Genomic DNA, 21,470 nt, shown 5'->3' with positions numbered 1-21,470 from the left:
GGTGTTCTGAATGCTAGGTTTCCAGATGATGGAGGTTTGGGAATTAACACCTTCTGGGGTCAGTGTATTGCTGGGGGTGGGATTTTGGGTATTATAGCCAGTTTCCCCTTGCCAGTGTTTGAAACAATCTCCTGTTGCTATTGTCCACCTTATGTTGGCCAGGGGGTGATGTCCACCCTCTCTGTTCATGCCATCATTTTCCCCTGCCATCATGGAGCTTCCCCTCAAGTCTGTAAGCCAAAATAAACTTTTGTCCCAAAAGTTGTTCTTAGTTGGGTGATTTCTGCCAGCAATGCGAACCTGACTGCAACACTCCCCAAGCCCAGTTACAATCTCACAGCAGGCAATTCTCTATAGATGACTTGGTTCTGATCTTCAATTAAATCCTTTCAGTTACACTGAGAAAAAAAAAAAAAATTGCTTGTATGGGATCACAGGTGAAGTAGGGATCCTGCCGTCCTGCCTGTACTACATAGTAAGCCTTTGTGGGTTTTTTTTGTTGTTGTTGTTTTAAAGTTTTAAAAAATATTTTGTTTACTTGAGAGAGAGAGATAAAGAGAGAGAGAGAATGGGCATGCCAGCAACTTTAGTCACAGCACATCTACTCCAGATGCATCTCCACACATATAGACCACTTTGTGTATCTGGCTTTACATTGGTACGGAGGAATCAAAGCTGGGTCCTACTAGAAAATGAAACCTAGGTCCTTAGGGTTTGCAGGCAAGCACCTTAGCTGCTGAGCCATCTCTCCAGCCCAGACTTTGTTATAAATGAATGAAAAAAAATCATCACAGTAGATATTCAATAAAAGCCCTTTGACCTCCAGGTATTTCATAATCACAAGTTAGTGAACAGTTAGATTGGGGCAGGATATTTGCTCTAATATGCAATTATACTAGCTCCAACATTGGATGTCTAGAGTTTCAACTGAGTGGGACCTCCCAGTGTTTGCTGACTTCATTAAAAAAAAAAAAAAAAAAAGAAGAAGAAGAAAGAAAAGATGTCTTGAGTGTTAATTTTGTTTTGCCACTAGTATAACATGGGGTGTGTCATTTCCTCTAATCCAAATGGTTTCTAAGAGCTACAGTTTTATAATTCTATACCTCATATTGAATTTAATGAGAAAAACTGTTGATAAGGACTAGCTGGAAAATAAAAGAATTGCGTTACAAGTCACATGTTTAGTAAGTACTGTTTGTTTTCAAAAGTTCCTTCCTCATCTCAGAAGTTACTGATACCATCTAATCCCTTTTGCCAACACAGGAAACACTCAGTGTCCTGCTTTCTTTCTTTCTTTCTTTTTTTTTTTTCTCCAACCAGCAGCAAATAAGATGGCCTAATTCAAATCAACACACTCTTGGTAGTAACCCATAGTGGTTTAAGAATATATCTTCCTACAGTACATATTACAAATCTCATAATATATATTAAAAATATTGCATACTACATACTCCAAATGGGAGTGGATCTGTAGTGGAGAAATTCCATGTCTTCTCTGTCCCAGAAAACCTTACATCATAAAGGTAGAATTCAGACTGGAAGCACCATGCTGCTATTACTGAGACTCAATCCATATAACTTACTTCCTCCCAGTCTTTCCCTTGCTACACCTCTGCCTGTCATGTTTCTGTCTTCACCAGCAACTATCTAATGAAATAGCATGGTAACGCATTTGTGCTACCCTCTGCCATAGCCACTATGTCTCTGTTGCTGGTAATCACACTACAATATTCCTCAGGTTAAGTGGGCAGTTACACTGACTCTCATAATAGTCACGTAAAGTAAAGCAAGCAAACAAACGAGAATGCTTAGTCTCTCATCTTACCAGAGCATTTGGAAGAAGAAATCCATATTCTTCAGAAATGTGGTATCTTTCCAAGGACAATGGCAGTGTTCTCTGCAAATTCTCTCTTTGAGGTTCCATAATGTTGTTATAGGTATGTGCGCTGATACGGCCACCAAAGAAGCAATGGGCCAAATAGATAGAAGAGGTATGGAAGCTTCCACACTGCTGTACGGGCCAGAAAGTTGGTGACTTTGCAGAAAGTAGAACCTTGCCCAGAGGCTGAATTCCATGCTGCCACAAATGGCTTCTTAACAAGGCCGAGTAAACAACTGAAGATGACCAATTAAAACAAACAAGCTAACAAAACTGACCCCAAGAAAACCCCTCTTTATTCCTCATTCATGCAATGAGATTTGTTTTAAACTCAGACACACATTCTTAAACTCTGGGAAATGGACTAGACTTTTGGTTATAGCTGCTCAGATTCACACCCTTGTAGGAATTTAGCTCATGTTCTCTAACAATGTGACTGAAATTACTAAAAAAAAAAAAAAAAAAAAAAAAAAAATAAGCTGTAATTCATTATTTATTTTTATGATTTTGGGGGTGGGAATAAGCTTTTAAAAGAGAAGTTGCACTGGTGGTGGGCGGAGGCTCCAGTGGTATGTGAGAATCTTGGGAAGGCTTGGTACATGTCTTAAACAACGTGCTCTAGAGAAATACTATTCCTGTTTATTTTAATTTAACTTAATGGTTTCTTGAATCTTTGATTGCATTAAAACAGAACTTGTGTGTGTGTGTTATATTTTATTTATTTATTTATTTTATTGAGAGAGAGAGGAAGAGGCAGACAAAGAAAATGGATGTTCCAGGGCCTCCAGCCACTGCAGTCAAATTCCAGATGCATGAGCCACCTTGTGCTTATGTGGTTACTGGGGAATCAATTCTGTGTCCTTAGGCTTTGTAGGTAAGTGCCCTAGTCACGAAGCTATCTCTCTAGACCAAGAACTTATGTATTTTTAAATACCAACAAAATGAAAATAACCTTAATACATCATTGAATTCAACACTTTATATTGTTTAATTTTTTCTTTCTTTTTTTTTTTTTTTTTTGAGAGAGAGGCAGATAGAGACAGATAGATGGAGAGAGGGAGAGAATGGACATGCCAGGGCCTACAGCCACTGCAAATGAGCTCCAGACAGATGCGCCCCCTTGTGCATCTGGCTTATGTGGGTCCTGGGAAAGAGAACCACGGTCCTTAGGCTTCACAGGCAAATGCCTTAACTACGAAGCCATTTCCTTAGCTCAATGTAGGTGACTTTACATGGCATGATGAGAAGGTGTGTTGTCTCTGAAGTGGGTCCTACGGTTTCATTGCACAGATTAGGACACACTCACCTTATTCACCCTACACAGCGCCAGCTCACTGGACCTAGATGTTTTGACTTCTGATCCATTGATCTGCTCATTGGATCCAGGTGTGAGGCTGGTGCTGTGGGTGCCTCTGTAGAATCTGAATTCAGTTTGACATGGAGGCCAAGACCATGGTTTCCACATTATAGATCTGCACTTGGAAATTCTGAAGACCTTGCCTCTAGCTCAAGGGACTCTGGACAGAAGTCATCAGGTTGTAAATGAATTTATTTGGAAGCTACTAATATGTATGTATTGTAACCCCTTTTCTCTAAAATTTAAGGTTTAAGACTACGAACTTCTGTGGTAACTCACTCAACAGCTGAGAAACCCATTGAGGTGCCTCGGCTAAAGGCTATATACCAGCTGGGTGTGGTGGCGCACGCCTTTAATCCTAGCACTAGGGAGACAGAGGTAGGAGGGTCACATTGAGTTTGAGGCCATCCTGAAATTACATAGTGAATTCCAGGTCAGCCTGAGATAGAATGACACCCTACCTTGAAACCCACCCCCCAAAAAATAAAAAATAAATAAAGGCTATATACCAAAAGCATCCTAAATTATTTGTGGTTCATTATAAGACAACTAAGACCCATCACAATTATCCACTACCCACAGTCCAATATCCAAGCAGTCTTGAAGTTCAGGTATTCTACATTCTAAACTGAATTTCTCAACCTTCACATGCTTAACTATTTTCTTGTTCTTTCCTTCAACACCACATGAAAAGATGACTATGTTATTTTTCACCTATTTCCCCTGTAACCACTCAAGAATCTGCTGAAACATCATAGAAACATAAAATAATAAAATAACGGAAAGGACAGTTGTAGAACAAAGTTTTTCAACACTGTCATCGAGCATGTAAGTTACCCAAGTTTTATAGAGAGGAAATGACTTGTCAAATGTTACCACAGTGCTCAACAAATGTTTGTTGAATGAACAATACAGCCTCAGATAGAACATATCAGGTAGAACTTTGTGCTGGTCTCTGATGTGCTGTCCCGGAGCTGGCGTTCGAACTCACTCCAGTCTTTACTCACTGCCTCCTGACACAGATTGTGTACCTACTGCGATCTCAGACAGGGTGACCAGGGGACAAAACTCTGTTCCGTCATCTGTAATCTGTGTGGCTTTTTGACAAAAGGCTTAGTATTCTGAACTTCTGTTTTGACGTCTTTAGGACAATGTATTGCTTGTTCCAGAGACTCTGTAATGACAATGAGAAATCAAAGTGAAATGCCTACCATATAATATTCTATTTTCTCATATTTTCCCCTTCTTTCTAGAAATGTGTTCTCACAGTCATGTCCTTCTGAGCGTCTTCACCATTGTGCTGACTATATTATATATATTTTTACACTCCCTGACTGCTTTTGCTACATCAGCTCTGAACATTTAGTTTTACAATGTTATTAGGTCTTTTTCTACTTTAGTATTCTTATACATTTCCATTTGATTGTAACCATCAATTCTATCTCCAGGCTCTGATCATCACTGGTGATCTTTCTTTCTGCAAGGTCCAGACTCATGCTATTTGGAGGTCTGAGAATATCTCAGGGTCTGCCACAGCAACCTTCAAGAACTCCTCCCTGGTAGTGACACAAAGTTCAAACTTCCATGATCTGGCATGAAGAGTGGCTACATCTAATTACCAAATACCTTTCAGCTCTATGCAAGCCAACAAAAAATTATTTGTTGCTCATTAAATAATTAATTCTATAACAATAATTAGATATTAACTAGACAATAATTAGACTTGGCTACTTCCCCTTCTCTCATTAGTCACAGCCTCTCCTGTGTACAAGAGAATTCCTGTCTCATATCTGAATTCAACTTATTTTTGAAGAAGTATCTCAAATGTTAATGTTTCTATGACCCACTTCTCAGGAATATTCTCTCCTGTTGCAAAATTCTACAATCAGCTTGTACTTCTGTCCACACCTGATTAGATCATTACTAATGTATTCATCTATCTTTCCTTTCATAATATTTCTAACCCAGAATATTATTTTCCTTTAGCAGTAATCCCCAGGTTTGTCACTCAAGAAACATTTATTAGCAAACAAATTACTTTTTGGCCATTATGGAGCTCACACATATTAGAATGAGAGTCTACACAGCAGGCAGACCTTTATACTAATCTGTAATGCACCATTTTGTTTCTAGTTTTGTGGTGCTAGACATCAAACCCAGGGCCTCATATTTGCTAAGCAAGTGATTTATCACTGAAGTACATCCACAGCCCTTTTGGATCACTTTAGATCTAGCCCTCAAAGCTTACCCCGTAGAGAATGCCTAGCTTTAATGTAACTTTTCTTAGCTGTGGTGTCCTCCCCTGAATTATGGGAATTATAGCAGTTTCTGACTCAGAGCTCTTTTGAGACTTCAATTAGACCCTTTGGAGCAGATGCTCACAGGACTTAGCAGGAGAAGCAACACCCTTTAGGCAACACTCTATAAGAAGCACTGCTTGTCTTCTTTCCTGATTACCAAGAGGAAGTTAGTCAACATTTGTGTATAGAAACGTAGTCTCCTGATGGCAGGGCTGGCAGCTCAGAGCTCTGGCCCCCATCATCGGCTTTCCAGAGGACAGCAGAAGCATTGGTGAATAAAAAAAGATTTCATTTCTTGAAGACTGAGTGTTTAGAACTTTTGGAAATGGACTAGTTAACATTTAGAACATGAAGAAAACATGCTCAAAACTAAATTTTAAAGATATCATTTGTATGCTGATGACTAACACCATTGGCTATACTTAGTTTCAGTTTCTAAACTGATAAACTTCTAAATCTAAATGACCAGCAGCCTGCATAGGACTGCATATTCTTGTTCTGCTCATTAATCGCATCTTTGCTCTTTAAGCAGTGGGGACTTTCTAGACCTTTGCCTTCACTAACTGTACAGGAACCTGTCATTACTGCCTATGTTTGATGTTGCTGCTTTCTTTCTTCTTTTCATGTATCTCTCATTGCCTTATTGCATTGAAAAACAATGATAGTTACAATAATTAATACCTAACCATCACTGGTTTTTCTTATCCTATGTCTTATGGCGAACATCTTCTATAGCGGGTCTCTTTTAACTCTCACAAGAGCTCTGAGCTATAATTCCCATGATTCAGGGCAGGATACTATAGCTCAGAAAAGCCATGTGTAATGCTTTTTAAAGTGATAAAACAAGGACCAAGGCACAGAAAATATGATTAAGCCATCATTCCCAGCCACTAAAGGCATGACTACCCTTTTTAGTCATCTAGCTAGCTAGCTATCATCTATCTCTTTTTATCTCTGACTATACCATTGCTGATTTCCACAGTTCAAGCCTGGCCTTCCTCTCTTCTCCCTCTGATCCCCTTCCCTAGGATCTCATCCAAAGATTACAGCAGTCTTCTATAGTCTGGTAACTAGCAACTTTGTGTCTGCAGTGTGATTTCTTCTGATCTCCTAGACCATATATCTTCCCATCCACTAGACACCCTCTCTTGGATACTCTAAAGAGACTTCATGTGGACTATGACAGCTTGTGAAACATTTATTAGATGTCCAGTAAGGGAAGGGAAATACACAAAGCCCACAGTTACTAGTTGCAGGACCAAGGTAGAAAACACTATGTCTAGTGACCAATAAAAACTGAAGTTATCACTGTCTCACTCATAGCAAGAGAGAGAAGAACCCAAATTCTTTGTATATCCCCTATCTTAGTGAATGGGATATCTCAGAATCAGCAATGGAAGGGTCAATGGTGAAATAAGATATAAGTTCTCTTGCCCAAGCTATTAAAGATTCCAGACACCAGAAGGAGACTATGAGGCAGTAAAAGGCCCTCCAGATACAAGAGCCTATGTAGCAGATCAGGTAAAGATCATTGCGACATGCAGGTCAGAATGCCACTCTTGTAATGTTCTAAATCAGATGTCCTCCATAACTTCATGTTATTTGAATACTTGGTCCCCAGGTGGTGGCAATTTGGCTGGAAGAGTCTTGCTGTAGAAAATATGTTGTTGGTGGTGGGCTTATGGAAGTTATAACCAGATTCTTCTTGCCAAAGTTGGGGTCACTCTCTTGATGCTATTTTCTACCTGATGTGGCAGAGGTTATGTCCAGCCTGTGTTCATGCTATGCTTTCCCATACCATTATGAAGCTTTCACTCAAGACTGTAAGCCAAATTAAAAAAAAAAAAAAAACCTTTGACCCCAATATCTGTTTTTGATTGGGTTCTTTATCCCAGCAACAAGCAGGTAACTCTCAAAGAAAATTGATACCATAGGAGTGGGCTATTAATGCTAGGATCCTGATTTTGTGGCTTTTGGATTTTTGGACCTGATTTGCAGGAGGAAGGTAGAAAGATTTGAAACTTTGGTCTAAGAGAAGTCTTGAAATGCTGCAGGCAGAGTTTTTAGGAACATTCTAGTCAATGTTGAAAGACCTGAGTTCAGTAAGAACTGTGAACCGTGAGGCTCGGCTTATGGGAGAATAAAATAGATTTGTCTGGACTGGGCTAGAGGCAGTTTATATCAAAGGTTTTCTGTGTTCTGCCTGTGTAAATAGAACTTCATCAAGGTTGAATTTAGAAGAAATGGACTGATATGAGCAGGATTATATGGCACATACAAAAAAAATGAAAGTTTAGGCTGAAGACTATTTTAGCTGCAATTGTTTGAGAGACTATCACCATTAAGATTAGAACAAAAGAAAGAATGCTGATTCTTTTACAAGTAGGGCCTGAATGCTGAAGGAGTGTCTTGATCTTCAAAGTTGGCTTTATTCCCCACTAGATTAACAATTTGATAATCTACCTGGTACTCTGAGAGTATAACAAATGCAAGAAAAAGATGGTCATTAGGTTTACAGTGGAGTCTGTTGCAGATGGCCTCTGGGCAATATAAGGCAGGGTTGTTGGAGTTCCTGTATAGAGGCCCAGTGGAGACACAAGGCTGAGCTGTGGGTTTCATGACGACCCCAGGATTTTATTGTAACGCCAGGATGGGGGAATGGCTTCGAAGGAGAGCTTCCAGCCTAGGAGGAATTGTTCCCTGGGCTGTGAGTAGACCAGATGGTGGAATTGGAGCTCCAGAGATTTCATCACTGATTACAGATAATGTCCGACTTGGAGCTACAGGATTTGATATTTGCCCTGTTTGCTTCAGATCTTACACTGGTGTCAATCTTTCCTTTAAATGTCATCTTTTGTAGTGTGACTGGTTACTCTGTGCCATTATGTGTTTGGAGTTTTATAGGCTCAAGTCTAAGAGATCTTTGGACTATGGAAATGTTTGTGCTATGTTGGGATTGATTAAAAAAAAATTATGGGGACTTTTAAAGTTGGACAGAATGCATTGCATTTTATACCATGGATGGTCATCAGTTTATAGGAGACAGGGATGGATGAACTAGGGTGGTTTGAATCAGATGTCCCCATAAAATGATGTGTTTTAAATACTTGGTCACCAGGTGGTGGTAATTTGGGATACAGCAATTTGCTATATGAGGAAAGTTGGTGGTGGTACATTTATGTGTGTTACAGTCAATGCCCCTAGCCAAGCTGGTCTTACAGCTCTGCTGCTATTTCCACCTGATGTAGCAGAGATGATGTCCAGCCATATTGGCTGCTGTCACTATAAAGATTCCTTTTGAGACTGCAAGACAAAATTAAAAACCTTTCCTCCCATCAGCTGATTTTTTTGGGTGCTTTGTCCCAGCAACAAAAAGATAACTACAACACTTGCCAATCCTATTGCCTCAATAGTTCTAGCATTTCTCATTGTTTTTAAGCCACTGTAATGCTTGAAGTCACCTTGCCATACTAACTACTAACTACATAGTTAGCACTGAACTCTTCCTTAAAGCTAATCTTTAACACTTTTCCATCCCTTCATACCTGGCTTTATTTTATATCCTTTAATTTATCACCCTGCCTTTGTTATTATGTCCCTTGTTATCTACCTCTTGCAAGTGTTCTTTCAACCACTCCCAGAGTCATTTATGTACAAATTATTTATTTATTCACATTGTATAGTTGGTAATACTCAAATGTATTCAAGCATTTGATTTATTTCATCTTACATAAATTTTAATTTAAAGTATTTCATTACTATATCCCACTTATAAATTAAAAAAGATAGATTACAATATTTCTAAAATTATTTAAAAGTATTCTTTCACAGTTAGCTTTTGTTATTTCCTACAAGAAAAATTGATCCAAAATCTTCTATAGCATGTTACTGGTATAGTATTACATGGTATTAGTTCATGGGTCTGATGTAAAGAGAAATGACAGGAGTAAATGCAGATTATTACTCTGATAAAAGGCACTTCTTCTGGCTCCAACAATCACCCTACAGAAAGGCTTCCTGGGTTGCATTTCTCACAGACTTTAGGAAACTCATGAGGTTAGTGCCACCGGTCCCTCTGTTTTCCTGGTCTGACTGCTCCTCTGATTTTTCATCTTTCCTGCAGTGCTGTCTTGCAGGAATCAGAATGTACTTGGTCACTATTTGTAGATGGTAATCCCTCAGGGAGACAAGACCTTCCACACACTTATTATACACTTCCTTTAAGTCATCATTGCCGCTTGAAATGACAAAGTCACGGAGCGATGGTCCTGACTCTAACGAGCAAAGGAAGCTCTGGTGAGCTGGTGGCATGTAGGTTCTCATTTCCTGGAGGAACCCTAGAACAAAGAGAAAGACAAGTAATAAGAGGGCTGAAACCCTCCCTAAGATAGGGAAGAAAGGCCGACAGCACAGGTGATCCCTATCTACCACCACAGTAGGAGGCTCCCTGTGAGGGAAGGCCATCCTACCTGGAGGCTAAATAGCTGTGAGTCTTGCAGTGGTTATTATTGAAAACTCTTATCAGTATGAAAATGGAATGAGCAAAATTCACTTTTTCATAATAAATAAAGATTGTTTTTGCTCCCTATCCTTCCCTTTTTCTTCCCTCACCTTCCACTTTCCCTTTCCTTCACCTTCTTTCTTTCCTTCCTTTCTTCCTCCTTTTCTGCCTGCCTTCCTTCCTTCCTTTCTCTTTGGCTTTCTTACTCAATTCTTTCTTCATACAAAACCAGGTCTCATTATGTAGCCCAGGCTGACCTTGAACTTGTGATTTTTCTTCCTCAGCCTCCTGAGAGCTATGATTACAGGTGTGTACCACCACCCACAGCTCTTGTTTTCTGTTGTATCTTCACTTGATAAATCTTAACTCTTAATAAATTTAAGGGATCCTTTAAAAATGGGTTTACAATAAGAAAAAAAAAATAACAATTCCTAGTCCAATGCTATCAATTCTGTTTGTAGAATGGAAGCTTCAGCAAACAGAAGAGAAGGAAGATTTTCTTTTTCTCTTGTGAAGCCACTAGGAAACATGTACTGAAAGCATCTTTACCTCAAGGGCAGACCACACCCAGGCTGCTAGGCCTATAGCTGACTGCACACAGGGGCAGTTCCCGCATTCTCCTGACACTGAGCTCTCTGCCTCAACTGTTGTGCCCCACTTGCAGGGGACTTTTAGCCTTTGATCCCACACTCTCAGAGCACATGACACTGCTTTCCAGGAAGCTGTGGTTGAATGGTTGGCCCTCAAAATGGACAGATAAAGAACTTGTGTGGGAGCTTATATTATGTCACTTTTTGGCTGGTGAATAAGGGGCCTGTGGAACATCCTTTCAAACGTTCTGATTCCTCCTCCATAAAATGGGTGATGGCTATGCAGGTCCTACTTGGCAGATACTCCTAAAAGCATCAGATAGCCTTGGCTCTGGAGATGCTGACCTAAAAGACCAACAGTGGGTTTGAAGCTAAGGTCACATTATAGGAGAGAAGACTTGCATTTGCCTTTCCCACTTACCTCCCTTGCTGCCGTGTTTTACTCCCAGAAGGACATCAAAACACTGGAAGATGCTGCTTTGGGCAGCACTGCCCCCTGCAAACTTTTTGGGGGTGTCCCAGACACCCTCATAGAGTAGACCATCTGGCAGCTGAGGGTTGCCTTGCCAGCTAGAACAGAAAGGAAAAAAAATAATCCTTTTGATGAACTATCAGTTTTCAGATAGGGAATCTTACACTGCAAGTAATTGAAGATGACAAGTTAAATGCCATCATTCCCCCACCTTTGCCCCACACATTTTATTCAAGAAAATGATAAAGAATAAAAACTCTGAGCAACTTTAACATAAATAATCTCCCAGGAGAGCTCAACCTTTACCCTAGTGCACTTCATTCACTCTTTTCCACCTCCATTCCAGGGCAGTGACTGAGAAGGTGGCCCACTCCTTCCCTACAACATGAATTTTAGGATATAAATTGATATATAAATCCAGGGGGTGGTAGGGACCAACACTAGAAATTTGGCATGTGCTTTATATGAACTGAGAGAAAGTAAATTCAAGTATCAGATTACATACCCAGACAGATATATACGAAGAACATTGAAAAATAGACTTGGATCCACGTACTCTGAAAAGATGGAACAAGTTTAGTAAGTAGCATCGAAGTATACAGTGCACTAAAGGTGTTGTAAATTGTCAAGAGTTCAACACAGATTACTGGAATAGCATCAGGCAAGTTTTCAGACAAAGCCTTCACTCCTCTGTCCTCTCCCACAGGAAGGCCTCAATACCTTGCTTGTGTCCCTGAATGGCATCTGCTATTTGGCTGCTAAAGAGCTTGTGTTTAGGGTCTCCTTCCTACTTAACCATGTGTCATCAAGTGAGTTAAACTGTCAGCATCTCTCATGGACACGGAATTCTCCCAGGAAACACATCAGGACTGGAAATAGAGTTCATTGGTAGACTGCTGCATAGCATTTGCAAGGCTCTGGGCTTCACCATAAAATCAAGGCTCAGTACTATTGTATTTGAAAGGTGTTTCCCTCCAGAGGCAACCAGCAAGAACCTGAGACTCAGAGATAAACCTATTTGCCAAGTTTGTGCTTTGCAAACCACTGTGTTTGCATGGGTAAAGGTCTTGTAGATCTTTTTAGGCTTAATTTTGCAACAACCCTTGAGCACAGTGGCTTTTCTTTGTTATGGCTTTTCTTTGTTTTCCTTTTAATTTTGCAACAAATCTTGAGAACAATGGCTTTTCTCTATTTTCCTTCATGAGCTTGTAAAGAAGTAAAATTAACAGAAAATTGGATCTGTTTTGCAGCACTTAAAATTACCTTCACATTGAAAAGGTCCCTTTACAATTTTTAGAAGCAGACCTAGCTTGGAAGTCTGGCTTCACTGTATCCTACCTCTACAACCTTAAGTCACCTTATCTCTTTGACTTCACATTACCCTTATCTGCAAAATGTAGATAATATGATCTAGCATATCACAGGGAAAGTACAATGACTTGATGAGATAAAATACACCATAAAACACACTTGATAAGTGATAACTAATTTTCATTTTCCTTTTCTCAACACCTCTCTTCACTTCAGACAACCAGAAACACTTGACTATTAGTCTAGAATGCTGCGGGGCCAAGGATACTTGCCATGGATTTTCTGAAACACCCTCAGAGCTTCTTTCAGGCAGAAGACTATTTCGAGCAGTGCCCTTTGCAAAGCCTCCTGATCCTGACGTTGCACTGTACTGAATATTGTAGGAATCACCTGAAAAAAAAAAAAGAAGAAAATGCAAGCACTGAGCATTGGCATAAAATGAATGTCTCTTATCTTAATCTGCAAATTAAATTTATGCTCCTATTTATATACCTCAAAGTAAAAACAATTAAATTTTTGTCATTATGTATTCATGATATACTACTTTGAAGATATTTGTTTCTTATGGAGTTTCCAATTTCATCTTAAATTTGTTGCTCCAAGATTTTATATTCAGGCTGTACAAAAATAAATATTTCTAATAAATAATCTGGTATGCCTCACCCCCAGTTAAATGATCTGATGCTACATTTAATCAGGATAAACTCAATTTATTCTATTTTTGCATTGTAAGTGGTTGCTCTGCTTCTGTGAATGGACAGGAAAAACTCAAGTGGGTATGTACATACCTTGATGGCAGGAGAAGCTGCTATTTCCACCAGTAGAGAGATCAGGAAGAATCCTTTACTGCAGTCCCCCCCAGGGAACGAGAACAAAATGTCCATGTTCCTAAGAAAATCAATTAAGGTAGGCAAAAAGTTTAGGAATTTGATACATTTACAGAGTAACATACTTTACAAGCATGTCTATCTATACCATTTTATTGTCAAAAAATGCCAGAGAGATGTTAGACCCTCCTATCTCCATTATTGTCCAAGACCATATATAATAAATAAGTTATGCTAGGGTCTGGAATTCACTGCTAGAACTTAGAACTAGAAATTCCCCCAATAGGTCTGCTTCTTTGACTTTTTACAGGTGTGTATTTGCTGACAGAGATATCTTGGAGGCAGATATAAGAGGTAGGAGAGTTTTGTTTGAATGTATTTAGTGATCATGTTTTACCTGATCTCTTTCTCAGTGATTTACCTGCTAAATAAGGGAATTGACTTATTAGTGGCTGGGGCTGGGGCTTAGTAGCAGCATCCTTGCCTAGTATTCACAAGCCCTGGGTTCCAGCTTCAGTACTTTACTCCACCCCTACTCTCACAGACAAAGACATGGTTTCCGTATGAACATGAGTTCTGAGGGGTTAGATTCTTGCTTTCTCGGGACTACCCCAGAAGCTTATTTGCCATGTGGACCTGAGCAAGATAAGTCATCTGCCACTGCCTTACTTAGTGTTCTCTGCCAGTAGGGCCAAGGGTAGTATCCTTCTGTACAAAAACCACACTATTTGAAGCTACTCTTTAACCCTTTAAACTCCAAATCACAATCAGCAAAGTCATATATGATCTTTTTTTAAAACCAATCAATTTCTTTATTTCTTGTTCCAGTGTCATTGCCATTGTTCGTTATTCATGGTATATCTAGCTGTCCTTCAGGTCAGGTAATGCACAAGATCTATGTCACATCCCACTTGCTATAATAGAGTCGAGTATGGTGTTTATACACATGCCCATCATGTATCTTCTAGTTAAATCTTCATCAGGCTTCTGGAAGCAAGCTTCAGGTATCCATCCTTTCTTTTTTTTTTTTTTTCCTTTTAAATATTTTATATGATCAAAGCCCCTAACATTTTATCTTCTTGGCTCCCTCCTCAGTCACATGAAATTTTACAGTTTTCATATACTCTTGTACTTCTCCATTGGTCTACCTACACCTGGGCAGACTTATAGCTATGTTATTTTTCTTAGTTCCCCAAGTCTTAGTGAGGTTTAGTACATTAAAAATCTTAAGAACTAAATTTAAAAGACCAGGCACATGGCTACTAAGTAACATCATTAAATAGTTCTAGCCACAGAAGCCATGGGTCACAGACACATCAGTGCATGCAAGTTTCATATTTATACATAACAATTGCACACACGCAGGTGTGTGTAGCAGCTCTGTTTGGTTCCAGATCTACAATAGCAGGCAGACACAGTCATATTATTATAGTTATATATGACATCCAGAACTGGGATTATTTTCCCTTTAGATAATTACTAAAATTACTTTTTGCCTGAATCCAATTAATTATTAACATATTTGGAATATGTTAATAATTAATTGTGAATAGTAATTATTAGGATTAAAGAATAATCAAATACTCACTCATAAGTCATGGGCCTTAGAAGGGCAGGCATGAAGAAATGGCCAGTTGGAAGAGAGAAAGAAAACCCATTTAAAATCAAATGAATTTGTGCTTTTGCTACAAGCTTGCAGATTACTGATCCATTACTAGTAAGGCATAAGTAATTTCTTAAGATTGCACTGGAATCATTTAATTTATGGGTTAAAATCACATAAAACATTTAAATAACACACATTCAAAATTTATTTGTTACTATTAAGACATTTTTCTAGATCAAGTTTTTTTTTTTTTTCTTTTGTGCTGTTTCCATGATCAGACTATTCCTTCCAAGTCCACACCAGCAGCCACTCGGCTACAATCCTTTTTCTCTGTATTACATCAGATCCCACCACTACCTGGGCTCTGAGCAGGCTGCTCTAAAACTCATGTTACTGCTTCCTCTTCCGACTGCACTCACTCTTAAATGTAACTGGCTACTTAAAAATCTAATTTGTGTGATATCAAGAAGATGTTACTCAAAGGAATGCAGACATAAAACAGGACACACTTGCTGGTTTTATTGATATGAAATTCAATAATAAAACCAGTTATCCAGGAGTGGTAGAACCTGCTTTTAATCCCAGCATTCAGGAGTTAATGCAGGAGAAGAGCAAACTCAAGGCCATTTTATTAACCAATAAATACATTTTGATTTAAATAACATGCACTCCCATTGCTGCTCTAATCCCAGACTGGATATCCGAATCTCTATGTTTGTGCCTGCATGTTAACCAGACACTACCCAACAACAAGGAGGCTGTGCTGTCAAAAGTTAGTAAGGGGCTGGAGAGATGGCTTAGCGGTTAAACGCTTGCCTGTGAAGCCTAAGGACCCCGGTTCGAGGCTCGGTTCCCCAGGTCCCACGTTAGCCAGATGCACAAGGGGGCGCACGCATCTGGAGTTCGTTTGCAGAGGCTGGAAGCCCTGGCGCGCCCATTCTCTCTCTCTCCCTCTATCTGTCCTTCTCTCTGTGTCTGTCACTCTCAAATAAATAAATAAATAATTAAAAAAAAGAGTTAGTAAGAACGTTTTGATTTACATAGCACACACTCCAGCTCCATTCTAAGAACAGTTTACATACCCATTGGGGTCCTTTTTCTTCCAGTTTGCCAGGACACAGTCTGCATAAACCAGAATGGGAGGCAGCCCCAGCTTCTCTGAGAGTTTGCAGTATGGAACAGCTACATTCCTTGGCAGCACCTGAATTGAAACACAGGACTTATATTTCACCCATGGAGCATCTCTCTCTGCCTTCTGCTTCCTCAGTGTCAAAACTTGAGCTGCTCTGTATAATGAATGGCATGTTGAAACTAAAGTGCACAATTTCCCTCTTCCACATTTCATAAGGTAACCCTGGTGATTGGCAAATGTTTGTCTTTTGGATTTAGGTTGATATGATTTTAATCTGGTCATGGAGATGATAAAGAACAAGGGAGCTGGTCTGCAAACTTTATTTTATAATGTTCAAATGAATTACTTTCATTCTGCCCTTCAACCATCCTTCCCATACATATTTGTTAGGCAGATTGTCTATGTAAGACAAGCGTTATCTACTGGCAATTTTTACAAAAGGGTAAATCACTTCTCCTAAAGTTGCTTAAAGCCTTTGTAATTAGGAGCTTTGAACTCAATGTGTTCAAAAGCAGAATAACAGGAGCTCTCACTGGGGAGAGAAATACTCCCTGCTTGCTTCACTTTTAAAGTGTTTTGTTATGCATGGCTTCTTCATGTCATCTCCAGGAATGTTGAAGCAGACCTTTAAGCTCAGCACTTGGTTGCTGAGGCAAGAAGACAGAGACTTCAAGGTCAGCCCACTCTACATAGTGACTCTCAGACGCTGTTCCCAAGACAAAAGTTCCATGGCAGTTAAAAATGTGAATGGTTTGGGATAGGCTCAGTATGCCCATGGATGAGCTTAGCCAATAGAACAAAATGCCAAGACATCAAATTTCACTGAGATATATGCTTCCTACTGCAGAACTTGTGCATATAGACACTGGAACATTTTAGCTGTAAACCATACATGTTTCAAAATGAAATAAATTTGTCACTCAATGACATATAGGAATAGAATCAGAGGAGAAAAAGAAAACAAAAAGTTAGCTAAATAACTTGAAACTGACCTGGGAAAAGCATCCCAATACATATTTACTATAGAAAATCTTACAGTAGTTTCTTGCCTATCCTCAAGCAAAATGCACCTAATATTGTCTTATATTTTGTTCACTTAGTTGAATACAAACACTTTACAACAAATTCCTTACTTAAAATAAGATTCTTCTCAGCATTAAAGAGTCACATGACCATAATAATTAAAATACATTTTATCTTTTCTATCACAATTAAGACCTCCAACCTGATAAATTCATAATTTTTCAATGATACTATATGTGTGTGGTTTCTATAATTTCTGTTTATGTTTATCTTTTCTTTCTATTCCAAGTTTCCTCTGTACCAAACTCTGACCTCCACAAATTTTCACACATGTGGGTCTACAACATGCATACAGACATGCACACACCATACACACAAGAAGAAAGAAGAAAAAGGGTCCTGTGGCAGCAAAACATTCTTCAGTGTTAACAGATATAAGGACTTTGTCACTAGGAGTCTTCCAAGGCCATTTGCTACAGTGTCATCTAAGATAACGAATATTCTAAAAAAAAGTAACATTTGCCTATAGAAGATTTAGTAAGTGTACTACCTTTAGTTACTTAGATTTCATTGAGTTACTTAGCTTTCGTGAGTGTACTAAAGGTAGTACACTCACGAAAGCTAAGTAACTCAATGAAAAATTATAATTACTTCAAATGATTGTATAGTAACCCCCAAATATTTACAATATAAGTAAACACGTGCAGGTCAGAGCAGCTGTGCCAACATAAGTAACACAATAAACACAGTAACTGTACCAGGTCATGCTTGGCCAGTGAATGCTTGTTTCCTTTCATTATTCCCTATTTTGCATACTTTCGAGAATGTGCTGAGGATGTACCTCAGTGGCACAGCACTTACAGAGTAGATGCAAGACCCTGTGGGTTCAACCCTTGTTGAATGATAATGCCAACAATAAAAATAATAAAGATATAGCTATAATATTTAATTGTTTTTCTTTCCTTTTCTGTTTTGTTTTTTTTTTTTCCAGTTCTGAAGATCTAATGACTGTCCACATGCTAGGCAAGCACTGAAATTTATGCAATAAATATGAGTGGAATTTCCCTCTAATGTTAATGAAAAACATCATAATGCATGAAAAATAACAGAAAGTCTCCAAACCTTTCGGACATCTCCGTTGTCTCCATCCCACACATATGCCATGGTGATGTACCCCAGAGCCAAATGTCCCAGGCGTTGTGACCTGTGCCCTTGAAGGTCATCAATGTCGAGTAATGGCAGCTGAGAGCAAATGGAGGGATTTGGCAAACATCAATCTTGGTGAAGTTTTAGGCTTCAAAATCAAGAGCAACTGGTAAGAAAACAACACAGGAAGACAAATGTGACAGAGACTTCAAACCTTCTCAACTTTTGCTCGGAGTTGGCCTGTCTCAATAAGCCTTGGCAGATCCCGAGCAATGGCAGTCCAGGCACTATAATCAGGAGGTAGCTCTTTCTGGAACAGGAACACAAAACAGGGCTTCAGTTTGCTTGTGAAAGTTACTGTGAAACAGGATTGGGTCCCCATAGGTGGTCTTCTCATTTCTAACTCCCACTGATGCCTCAACAAACACCTGTCTAGAAACACCAGCCCTGCTTTACCACCTGACAGATTCCCCAGGCAGAAGTCCGTCTCTGCGCTACCCTCCTCCTCTGTCTTCAAGCACATCCCTTAGTATCATTTTCAAAATTCACTTCAAGATTTTACCAAAATCTTCCTAACTCCTCCATGGGACCCCCATCTCCTCTATTTTAATGTCTATGGGCTGTACATTCTTTGCAATGTAATTTATTATCTCTTACTTTATTTTATTTCCAGCTAGATCTTAAGTTCCATTAATGGGAAGAAAACTTAGATGTATTAAATGTCACTAGTAAATTAGGCACTTACTGAAATATCAATGATATATATGTACATGTATCTTTTATTTTTTTTAATCATCCATGAAGTTGTTGATACATCGTAAATTAAAAAAAAAAAAAAAAGCCAGCCATGCTGGCACACATCTTTAGTCCCAACCCTTAAGAGACTGGGATAGGAGGATTTCTGTAAAGTTTAAGGTCAACTTGGAGCTATAGAGAAAGTTCCAGGTCAGCCTGGGCTACCTAAAAAAAAAAATAAATAAATAAATAAAAGCCAAAACCCTGTTTATATAATTTATTTTGTGTGTATTTATCATAACAACAAATATCCTAACTTTTTCAATTTTCTATACTCCTTCCACATCCCAATATCTGATTTTAAGAATTATATTGTGTTTAATGTTTTTTTATAAAGATCTGGCATATCACTAGACATTATATACCTTTTCCATCTGAGCTAAGCAGTAGTTATGTACTGTGGCCATAACTTGCAATTTGAGGTGTGATAGCAGAACTAGCCTGATTTTTTCCCCTTACTATGTCACTGGAGGATTGGTTCTAACCATAGAATTTATCAACCTCAACATAGGTTTTTTAAAAAAAAATTTTCAAAATCAAGAACATTTGCTTCTTAAAAGGAGAACTTATGGCTTCTCTGAATTATCAGAGATATCACTGTTCTTATGCTTCGAGCCTAAAACAAGAGTTCCTTGAACACATGAACCATGGTTGTGACCTTTGGTCTAATCACCCAGGCCACCACAAAGTGAAAAAGCAGGTGGCATGTAAAATGGACAGTGGGTAAAGAGATTATCCTTTGTGGGATGAAGAGGGGTGGCATGAGATTTTACCACTTAGAATGAAGCAATTTCAAACTCCTGAACTACCTTTTCTGTGAGTTCTCATGTTATTTTTATACTGGCTGACCGTCGGTATCAAGAAGCAAAAGTGAAACCATGGACGGAAGATGGACTGCAGCATGCATCCTGTCTACTGTGGCCCCACCCTAGGCTCCTTTTCTGTGCAAGCACGCACACCCACGTACAAACACACAAGCAATAAAGTCTCAATAAAGGAGTCCCCTAAATCTCATTGCATCTATAATCACATGTCAAGGGGAATCCCACAAACCAAATACTTGGGCAACATCCTGAAATGAGGTACAAACCACTGAACCACACCTCCTATACTGTCCTGGTCCTCCTCCATCGGGCTGCTTTCTGGGTGTGCACTGGACATTGTCAGTTCCTGCTAGGGTGTCTGAACAAACTGACACATCTGCCCTGGAAATTCCACAGCCTGCCTTGTGATAATTGTAGGGATTAGAGTTGCCAGAGATAGAGCTGGTGGGGTTGGCTGCAGGCAGAGGCCAAGGAAGAGTCAGGCTGAGTGCCGCAACTCAGGGCAGGTTCCTCCCAGCTCTGACCCCTGTCACTCCAGCCTCTGGTGCTGTGCTCCAGGTTACCTTGAACCCTGGAAGTGTTGGGAGTGCCCCTCAAGGAACCAGCTGTAATTTTCAGAGTCATTATCCCACTCTCCTAAGACTCCATATCTTTCAGGCTCCCATCTCCTTGGCATGGTTTCAGAGTCACTCAGCGTCAACATGCTGTTATTCTGCTTCTTTGTGGGGGTAGGTGAGCACCTGAACTTCTAGATGGCTATCTTCTGTCTATATGTCACAGCTATTTCTTCTATTTTTCATTTTGATAATTTTATAATAATGATTTACCTGGCAGTCTTTGCAATAGCATTAAAGGACATGTAATTTTTGTTGGTTTTTCTTGTTGTTAATTCATTTTGTTTTTTGAGACAGCATCTTGCTACATAACCCTGGCTGGCCTGGATGGAGATTGCTCTATAGATCAGATTGGCCTTGAGTTTGCCATTCTCCTGCCTCTGCCTCCCCAGTCCTGGGATTTCAGGTGTCTACTATCATGTCCAGCTGAGACATTTCGTTCTTATGACAAACATTTTCTCCACATACATTGCACTTTGTAGCTAAAACTTGAATAAAAATCAGTAAAGATATTTCAGACTCTTGCTTGAGTTTTGCTCAATAAACCAATACTATTCATGTAACACAAAGGCTATTTGGTGTGTCAGCTCACAAACCAAATCAAGCAGGAACATTTAATTGGTACAATGTGACATATATTAGGAGAGAAAGGGAATTTCCTGTGTTTTGTGGTTCTGTGGAATTGTGGCCTTTTTAACATGCCCATCGAAAATGCTATTGTGAAAAACAACATTGTAGTATGTTTTTTTTTGCAAAGCAAAATACCTTCTGTAGTTCTCCCATTTCAATAATCTTCACTTCTATATTTGCTAAGTATGAGATGCATATATGACTAAATTTCTAGAAACAAAAATTTAATAACAGTAAGATTCATGTATTTTGACAATTCCTCCAATTTTGGCATTATTGTATCTATATGTATTTTATGGTACTGAAATACTATTCAGTAGAAATTCATTTGTCCAAGTAAATTATGAGAATAAAATACATTTGCTCATATTTTACTGCTCTTTCTTACCAGTGGATGTGGCAAAGCAAAGCCCATATCTTCATCTATGTGATATTTTGCAGGAATCTTTCCAGAACCTTCCAT

General features: G+C 39.1%; 2 protein-coding genes across 3 annotated transcripts in view; both read right to left on the bottom strand.

Annotated features, from left to right (window-relative positions):
• Ido2 (indoleamine 2,3-dioxygenase 2) overlaps positions 1-2,024 on the bottom strand; it is a 60,299-nt gene extending 58,275 nt beyond the window's left edge. For both annotated transcript variants that reach the window (XM_004668980.2, XM_045131437.1), the window contains exon 1: positions 1,826-2,024. In XM_004668980.2, the coding sequence (XP_004669037.2) occupies positions 1,826-1,924 (99 nt within the window). In that variant the 5' untranslated portion in view covers positions 1,925-2,024. The remainder of the gene's footprint in view (positions 1-1,825) is intronic.
• A 7,417-nt stretch (positions 2,025-9,441) lies between these two features.
• Positions 9,442-21,470, bottom strand: Ido1 (indoleamine 2,3-dioxygenase 1). The gene is made up of 10 exons (XM_004668979.2): positions 21,396-21,470; positions 18,359-18,454; positions 18,121-18,240; positions 15,926-16,044; positions 14,826-14,840; positions 13,199-13,298; positions 12,683-12,800; positions 11,605-11,656; positions 11,049-11,197; positions 9,442-9,873 (listed from the first exon to the last, which is right to left on the bottom strand). The coding sequence occupies exons 1-10, from the start codon at positions 21,468-21,470 to the stop codon at positions 9,539-9,541; spliced, it is 1,179 nt and encodes a 392-aa protein (XP_004669036.1). The 3' UTR covers positions 9,442-9,538.

This window comes from Jaculus jaculus, chromosome 12 (genome assembly GCF_020740685.1).
Source record: "Jaculus jaculus isolate mJacJac1 chromosome 12, mJacJac1.mat.Y.cur, whole genome shotgun sequence".
Taxonomy (NCBI): Eukaryota; Metazoa; Chordata; class Mammalia; order Rodentia; family Dipodidae; genus Jaculus; species Jaculus jaculus.
This window is presented reverse-complemented; position numbering and strand designations above follow the sequence as displayed.

What these genes read in the sequence shown, in the direction of transcription:
- Ido1 (XM_004668979.2), bottom strand. Translation starts at nt 21,470, where the DNA reads ATGGAAGGTTCTGGAAAGATTCCTGCAAAATATCACATAGATGAAGAT. An exon ending in TCCGAGCAAAAGTTGAGAAG is followed by an intron (nt 18,241 to 18,358) that starts GTTTGAAGTCTC and finishes ATTTGCTCTCAG; the next exon opens with CTGCCATTACTCGACATTGA. An exon ending in AAAACACGGCAGCAAGGGAG is followed by an intron (nt 9,874 to 11,048) that starts GTAAGTGGGAAA and finishes TCTTTGTTCTAG; the next exon opens with GGTTCCTCCAGGAAATGAGA.